Source organism: Parasteatoda tepidariorum, chromosome X2 (genome assembly GCF_043381705.1).
Source record: "Parasteatoda tepidariorum isolate YZ-2023 chromosome X2, CAS_Ptep_4.0, whole genome shotgun sequence".
Lineage (NCBI taxonomy): Eukaryota > Metazoa > Arthropoda > Arachnida > Araneae > Theridiidae > Parasteatoda > Parasteatoda tepidariorum.
In genome coordinates this window covers 55,470,723-55,479,969 of record NC_092215.1, presented here as the reverse complement: position 1 = coordinate 55,479,969, position 9,247 = coordinate 55,470,723, and the positions used below count along the sequence as shown (strand labels likewise).

General features: G+C 26.5%; 1 protein-coding gene across 2 annotated transcripts in view; it reads left to right on the top strand.

Moving 5' to 3' along the window:
• Window positions 1-245: 245 nt before the first annotated feature.
• The window catches only part of LOC107453361 (MICOS complex subunit Mic60), a 35,315-nt gene continuing 26,313 nt past the window's right edge, over window positions 246-9,247 (top strand). Inside the window, exons 1-3 of one of the 2 annotated variants that reach the window (XM_016070163.4) lie at window positions 246-463; window positions 3,138-3,187; window positions 5,176-5,343. In XM_016070163.4, the coding sequence (XP_015925649.1) occupies window positions 425-463; window positions 3,138-3,187; window positions 5,176-5,343 (257 nt within the window). In that variant the 5' untranslated portion in view covers window positions 246-424. The remainder of the gene's footprint in view (window positions 464-3,137; window positions 3,188-5,175; window positions 5,344-9,247) is intronic. The other variant, XM_016070164.4, reaches the window with a different exon arrangement.

Sequence of the window (9,247 nt, the reverse complement as noted above, 5' to 3'; positions counted from 1 at the left end):
TTGTTACTGTTAGTTCTTGTTGCAAGCTGTGCACCACCTTATGTTTGTGTAAGCACCTTTAGCATTGCAAACACAAGTATTGTTAGCATTGTAAATACAAGTAATAAGTAATCAAATACCACGTTTGCAAGAATCTCAAAACACAATTATCACATTGTGAGCCAAATGGCTTTAAAATACATTAGAAACAGTAACCCGGAAGTATAGGCGGTATGGAGCTTGCAGCGTTTCCTAGTGTGAAAAACACCATCCATAAAAAGTCAGGCATTAAAGACATTGCGTTCCTAAATAGCGACCCGTTAAATATCAATAGAGGCATAGAACAAAAAACAACTTGAACTTCAACTTGAAGTTGTTTACTTTTACGCTATATTCTGTTCAAGGACTATTTAAAAATTCTATTTTAATAATAAGGCAATCGATCATGTGGCGGTCACTAAAGCAAGCTGCTGTAAAATCTAAAGTATGATGTGTTATTTTGTTAATCTGTTGTAGATATATTTTTTCCCTTCGAAATATTGTAATATTTCATATTGTGAAGTCAAGAAATGAAAAGATTGATATTGCTGTATAAAGAGGCGATTACTTTCAATGATCGACTTTAAGTTATAATTCATTAAATATTTTTAACTTAGGGTGATCTACTAATTTTTATATTGTTCTTATTAATTAGTATATATGATACTCGATTACATTACTTGGGAAAGTAATTAGAGTAGGGTGCTAGTGGAAAAAATAAAGCCCTTAATTATAATTATAAAAATTGCAATTTTTGAAATTAAAGTCGTTATTTGATAGATTATAGTGCAATTATTTACCAACATTGTAAATTTGTGGGTTTGAGTCAAGGCCATAGAACCAGGGGTTGGTTATGTAGGAATTCAACCCTCCTCCCGAAATATTTCATTTTATTATATTAGAGAAAGTAATTTTTACTTGAGATTTTTATAAGTAATACATATTATTTATTTTTAATAACAATTACTATTTATTTTTTTTAAATAATAATATAATACATTTAATAATTATTTGTTTAATAAAAATAATTATTTGATGTTCTTCCATAATATATCAGTTGTGAGAAAAGGTTTACAATTTACTTATAAAAAGCTTTCTCGTTCAGGAGGAAACAGGACATCAGAACATTCCAACATTTGACCTTCTGCTTATATTCTATACCTGTTTGACCTACTGTAGATTTTTAAAAGTATGCATTTATTATATATATATATTTACATCCCTTCACCCCTCGAAAAAGAGATCTCGGCTATGGTCCTGATTTGAGGTACCCTGAGAGTTAATAACCAGAGTTTTCCCTAGGAATAAAAAAAGGCAGGGTGTTGCCTCTTAAAAATGGGCACTGTAAGTTTCTAAAGAGCACTCATCAACACCATAAAAATTTACCAAAATGTGGAATATTATGTAACAACTGAATTTGATCTTCAACAATTTTTAAATTATCCTTTTGTACTATTTTATGTGTATATTTTAAAAAATGATTATCTTTCATCAGAATATGAGAAAAATTTGTAGTTTATAAGAATAATTAATGGCATGCTAATAAATAATCAGTAGGCATAAATTTTTTTCAAAACAATTAAACTAAAAAAGAATTATTAATTGGTAAACCTGAAAGATTTTTTTATAATTTGAACTAAAAATTTTGAGAAAAATGAACATTTAAAGTTGCATTTTTATTTATTTTTTTAAAAAAAAGTTATTTATTTAAAAAAGAATTTTAAAATTTAAAACCATTGAAAAATTTATTAATGTCCCCCCTCCTGAAAAAGAGATACTTATAAAAATTTAACGAGTTTAGAATAATACTAGCAAAGTAAATATTTGTAACTGTAATCAAAATACAGAACTTCTTTTACTTCAAGAAGGGGACTGACAGGAAGGGAACAGAATCGCAGCAACATTGTCGCAGAACGTTACAGAGTTCTTGCAGAAAGATTTTTCTCTTGAAAAGTAAAAATAAATAAATAAAATTACCTTTATTTATTTTTTGACAGAAATTTACCTGTTATATTTAAATCATGCTTTGAGATAATCACTTTTAGACGCGCTCAATATATGCTGATAGTATCGTAAATTGATGTATTGTATTTTCGTCAGTTATTATATTGATTTTCACGTGGATTTTAAATATCCCGATAAACAACATGGAAAATTTTAATCGTGTGTTTGAGTATTTACTTTTTAAGGCACTAATTCTGTCAAATTTTATCAGTTATTGCTATTGATTTCTCCATAGTTTTTAAATCCGATATTTTTTATACGACATTATTTTTATACAACTGCCTAATCAAGAAACGAAACACACATTTGAGGTGTCCGATTCACCTAATTTTGTTGTCTATCTTTATTTTTCGCGAAGTACTACTACGGATTTAAGGATTTTAAATTTTTTTTTATTGTGATGAATAATTGCAAAAGGTGAAGAAATAATTTCTGCGTCCTCCCTCCCAATAAAATACAAAAATGTTACCTATAACATTAGAATAAAAATTACATGTTCAATTAAAAAAAATTATATATGTTTTTTTTTGTAAACACAGCACTTTTGTTATTTTAAATTAGTAACATACATGTTTATTATTATTAAAAGTATCTTGTTTATTATTATTAAAGTATCTTATATTAGTGCTAGAGAGTTATGTCACAGACAGCTCGAAAAAATTCTGCCACAGGGGGGACAGCCTTATACTAAGTTAAAATGATACTGAGAAACTTTTGACCGCAAGCTAAAGTGTTGATAAATAATCATTATATGTAAAAAAAATATGGGGTATAAACTAATTGAGTTGAATTGTAACAAATTTGAAAAAATTCATTAAATGGTTTTTTAAGATATTAGTTAAATAAAAGTGATATAAAATTTCGTAAAATTATACATAAGCTATATGAATTTTTGATTAATTTTTTAAAGCTTATGTATTATTAAATTTTTTAAAAAAATAGCTTTTTGGGTTTTAAAAATGCTTCAGAAAATTATTGGGCATGCGTCCCCCTGTGCTCCCCTATACTTATGTTACACAATATCCGTTTTATCATATGTTGTTTATATTGTATTACTGCATATTGTTTAAACTAACATATGTATTATTCTAATTTATAATTTATATTCATTTTAGTTTCATAATAAGAGGATTCACCGCCAATATTCTAATGAATCATCATCAAGGTATTTTGAAATATTTTATTTTTGTTTAAAAAAATTTTTAATTATAAAATTGTGAAATTAAAAAAGTTTTATTTTTGAATAAATTTAAAAATGAGTGCTTGTTTTGTACTTTAGTTATAAATAATTATTGTCATATATGTTTTTTATAATTATTTTGTAAGAACATTAATTATACTATCTCAGGTTACAAATATTTCAAACTATTGCATTTGTTCCTTTTTTGTTCAAGTTTTATATTTCTCTAAGAAAGAAATAGTAAGAGTTTGAAATTTTTTTATTTTATTATAGTCTTTGATTATATTTTACTATAGTCTTTGATCTATTATCATTAAAGAATTTTGTTGGAAAATTATTCATAAAAACATAGTTAAGAATATGGGATGGTCATTTGTGGAGAATATAGATGTTAATGGTTTAATAACTGACTAAAAATTCATAACTGATATCAGAATGCACTTGTGGGCATTAGGTTAAGAGCGAGACTGGGAAGTATAGCTGGTGACCACTTGCTACTAGAAGTTAATTTATTGTTTGCCACTTTTAGTGTCCAAAGTACTTTAATAATAATTTTGCTTCTAAATTGTTATAAAAAAGTATTTATTTTGTTTAGTTTAAAAAATACTATTATTATTAATAACTAATAACATTATTGTATAATTTCATTATATGAATAATTCTTAGCACATGACGTTAATTCATTTTCAAAAGGGATATTTTTGTTTTGACAATTTAAAATTGTTATGCATACTCATTCTAATATCTCTACTACACTACTAAAAAAATTAAAATGCAATTCCATAAAAAATATTCTTCAAATACTGCTATACACTAAATATCACTACATATTTATTACAAATTAATATTTATGACTAATTGAGATATTTGAAGTTCTGTACACAAATCGCTAATTTCATGAAAATCAATTATGTAGATATGATCTGTGGATGTATGAATGGATCCGCCCTATAAACGGGTGCGACATATGGTGTGGCAGAATTCGAATTCTTGGCCATAGATGGCGCCACTGAAAAACAAGAAACGCACACTCTGCCTTAAATTTGCTCGATTTCACCAGGCAGGCCCGTGTGGCCAGTGGCATTAGAACCAACCAACCAACATTATTTTTTGGTACCACTTAATTTTTTTAGTCGCCATTGGCGAGTGGCAACTGCTAATCTTGCCATTTAGCTATAGGATTAATAAGTTTTGTATCATAAGATTATAAATTTACGTTCAACATTTTTGAAGATATTTTTAACTCAAAAAATTGATGTTTTTTGTTTTCCCTTTCAAAAATGATGACAAAATTATTTTTGTCTTAAGGTCCTTTTTCTTAAATTTATAATATTTTTATTCAATAAAAATGAAATTTTATTGTTTGGACTTATTCTATTGTATATTGTTCAAATAAATGAAATTAATGAATTTGTATAAATGACCAATATGTCTACACTTTGTTTAAAGAGTTATTAGACTGACATATACAATGGAAAGTCCCATATCTGGAATCATCGGGACTTCTTCAAGTCTGGGAAATAGATTTTTCTACATAATAGGTTTTTCATTTCAGGACTTTTTATCAGGAAAAATCTACTTTTTAAATATTATTCTTTTACTTACATTATATCCATTTATTACGGATCGCTAACTTTAAGATTAAAGTTTGTTTTTAGAAAAACTTTTCAAAGATTTTTTATTCATTTTGATTATTAAAATGTGTCTTGGAAGCAGAAATTTCGGGAAAATGGATGTCTGGATAATAGACTTAGTACTGTATTGTTTATTATAATTATTGGCTCTGTCTATCCTAGTTATATTGCAAATTACATTCTTATATGCAGTGCTAAGTAAAAGTTTAAAAAATTATATTTCTTTTTAATTCTAGTAGATATTTCAATTAAATAAGCTTTTTGTCATGAAAATAATTGCTTTTCGAATCTATATTTTAATTTCTTTTTTGTCGTTTCTAAAACCTACATATTTTTCAGTAAATCAGGAAAAGTAGCTCTTATAATTGCTGCTACTGGAGCTGGATTAACAACAGCTGCTGTGTATAGCAAGTATGATCCCAAATTGAAAAGTATATTTGAAAAAAATATTCCATATATTGATGAACTATACAAACTGCTACCAGATGCCAGTGAGTCTAAAAGTTCGTAAGTAGGAAAGTATTACTTTTGAACAATATGAGATTAACAGCTGTAATAGTTTTCTGACTCCCTAATTAAATTCGAGTAGGACCTAATAAATTATGGAGAAATATTTTTAAAATTATACTTAGATGATGTAATTTATTAAAGTATGTAGACAGGTTGTATGTGAGATAGAAAGCAACTAAACTAGAAAAGAATAGAACTCAACTTTTAAAAAAATACACTTTTCATTTTCGTCCTTGTTTTAATTAAAATGTTTCAATTATTAGAGTAAATATTTTTACTAAATAACCTTATATCCACTCTCTACATTACAGAGATTATTATAGTTTATTCAAGTGAAGTTAGTCCAGAAGCTTAACATTACTTCAAATTTTGTCTTTGTGTCATAAAAGATGCAGCTCTAACATGATACAGCTCTTTTACAGTCTCTAAAGTAGGCATTGCTGAAAGAACTTGCCTTTTTTTTCTTGTAAATTCTAGAAATCTCTCTGAGACTACCTTTGAATTCCAAAATTTGAGTTAGAAATTTCTTTAACACATTCTTTTAATGCAATATGCTCAAGTTTTAAAGATTAAACACTATTCTCGGATTGTTTTTTTAATACATAGTTGCCATCGATATTTAAGTTGTTTACCATTTGTTCTGAGTCAAGAACTCGAGCAGCTTTCATGAAATTTAACGCTGGTTGGCAAAACTTGGGCCCACAAATGAAGGTCAATCAGGGATAAGTTTCTAAAAGAATTCTTAAAATTAAGAAAGGTGAAGTTGCATGAAAAAAAAAAACATTAAGGAAAGTTTATCTAGCAAATGAAGACATTTTGCTGAAAAACAAAAAGTATTCATACATTTTTAATGCATTTTAGCACAATTTGTAGGGCTCTAGCCGTGAAAAAACAGGCTAAAATGAAAACTTCTTTCTCTTCTCACATAAAAAATGATGAACTCTGTAATTAGTTCAAAGGCATGATATACTAAGTGGTTGAAAATGCATGCTCTCTGTCCTTAATTGCTTTTAATTTCTCTCCAGAATTATGTATCTTTTAGCATGATTTAATTACTTGGTTCTCCTTTTTTTCTTCTTCTTCAGAAAGGTAAATCTATATTTGGGAAAGTTTCTAGAGTGGACTCTTTATTTTCATAACCTCCCTCTTATTTCATGTGTATCATAGTGCTGTTCTAGCAACAATTGGTTTTGTGAGTAAATGACAACAGTTCTTTGCATTCTCTGTGTTCACACATTTTGTTTTTTAATTTCTCTAATTGTATCATTGAATTTAATGACTTCATTCTCAACTTGTTGATTTTTTTGTTTTTTTGCTAGCTTTGTGTGGGATTTAAAGATAACTAATTTGAAAATTATTGTTTTCCTTAATAATATTTTTTCAAAAAATCAATTAAATTAAAGTTTGTGAATGAGATAAATCCATAAAAAATAATTTAGAGACTTGGGTGGTAATAAAGATACATCAAAGTTAAATAAAAAAGAAATAATTGTATAAATTATTTATTCTTTATTTAACTTCTTCGTAACACTTTTTGGAAATTTAAAAATTATGTAAGATGATTTAAATGCTCTAGTAAGTCTATTAAAAAGTGTAAAACACAGAGACATAAACATATTGAGAGAAAATAAATTCTGAAGGCACAGAACTTTTAAAAAGTAAAATAAAACTGCAGAACAGTATGTAATGATTATACTTGGAAGAATAAATCCTAAGAGTGAAATAAAAAGAAAACCACATAGCAAGTTAAGCAATTGCTAGTCAGAAAATGCTCTGAAGCTCTAAATAAAAGTACTGAGACTAAAAGGTACTTTTAAAAACTTTTCTCGTTCCAGAAAACCACCCCACAAATAAAACTACTGATAGTCAGAAAGAGTTTTAAAGATCTAAATATAAATACTGAGGCTAAAAGTACTTTGGAAGACTTTTTTAAGGATTATAAAAATGTAAAATACAGGATTTTTTTAAAAAAATATGCATATATTTAGACCAGATATATTGTTTTTATTTGATAATTTTTTTTTCTCCATCCAAGTTGTAAGTTTTTTCTGCATTTTTCTCTTTTAAGTTTTAATCAGGAAATCGAGAAATGGAATAATAGGAATGGTAATTATGTTATATATCATTTACTATTTATAATTTTACTTATATTTATAACAGATTTAGGTGAAACAAAATTGTAAGACACATCTCTACGTACATTAAAAGAAAGTACTAAGAAGAAATGTTTGATAAATTTGTATTCAAATAATGTTTTAAAGTTCACAACCTTTTTCTGCTTATCAAGACTATATGACTATATTCTTTACTTAAAGGAAAAATATATTAATTTGACCTATAGACCAATTTTGACCAAGTATAGCCATTTTTGGCTCTTGTGCCTATAAACTTCAACCAACCAACCTTCAAATAATGTTGTCTGTGTATTCAAGTTGCTTTTTACTATGTTATTATTATTTAGTAAATGTATTTATTATAGTATTTATTAGTATGAGAGCCAAACTATGCCTCCATGCAGCTTATCCATTTTTGTTCTAAATTTAGAAATTATTACTTGTTTTATTTGTTATAATTATTGTTATAGTGTTGTCATATATGTTATAATTTTTGTCTTAGATTTTTTTATTTTTTTTGTAAGAACATTAAATATAATATCTCAGCTTATAATTGTTCAAAGCTATTACATTTCTGCCTTTTTTTCTTATAATATATAATAAGTTATAAAAAATAAGATTTTGAAATTTTTTATACCATCATTTGAAACTAGTAAAGTATCATTAAAGAATTTGTTGGAAAATTATCCATCAAAACATATTTAAGAATATGGGATGGTCATTTGTGCACAATATAGATGTCCATGGTTTAATAAACTCAAAACTAATATCTGATACTATAATAATAATGGATTCATAATGGACAATAGGATAGATTAGTTTTGCATCATAAAATTATAAATTACATTTAATATTTGTGAAGATATTTTTAACTCATAAATATGTTGTATTTTATTTTCTCTTTTGAAAATATTACAATTATTTTTTAAAAAAAAACTACAATACTAGGCGGAGTATTTTTTCTTGTCTTAAGTTTTTGTGCATTTTTCTCCTTTTTTTTTTTTTTTTTTTTTTTTTTTTTTTTTTTTTTTTNTTTTTTTTTTTTTTTTTTTTTAAAGCTTAAATCAAGAAGTTGAGAGCTGGAATAAATAGGGATGATGATGATATTATACACCATTTAATATTTATAATTTCATTTATATTTACTTCAGATTTAAGTGAAACAAAATTGTAAGACAAATTGTAACTGTAAGAGCTAAATTCTGCCTCCATGTAGCTTATCAATTCTTGTTCCAATAATCACATGCTTACAAGTTTCTTAGATCAAAAAATATCTTCATATTCAACATTTCATTTGTAATTTTTCTGATATAGGGTTAGTCGCAGTTTTCACAAATGCATTAAAGCTGAGACATGATTTATTGATCCTTAAAGAGTGCTTAAAGCTCAATCAGTTAAAAGAAGTTAATATACTAACTCTGAAATTTCTTTGTATATAACAGACATATTCTTCCTCTGGCTTTTGTATTAAACTTTCACTTTCTAGCTAACAGGCAGGAAAGATCTGCACTTACTCATAGCATCTGATGCTATGAGTAATTCCTAGATAGCATTTATGTGCTATGTAGAAAACATTAGCTTTTTCCTGTTTGGCATGTAACTCTCAGGAACTGAGAGCAATTTTATATAGTTTTCTTCCAAGTGGCATAAGAGAAAAAGTGGTTTTATCATCTTCCACTTGTATAATGGAGAACACACTAAACTGGTTTTGAAACTGAACAGATGCCTTATTTTATCTTTGCTTTAGTTCTATATGACCTTGTGATTGACTAGTGAATATTTTAATT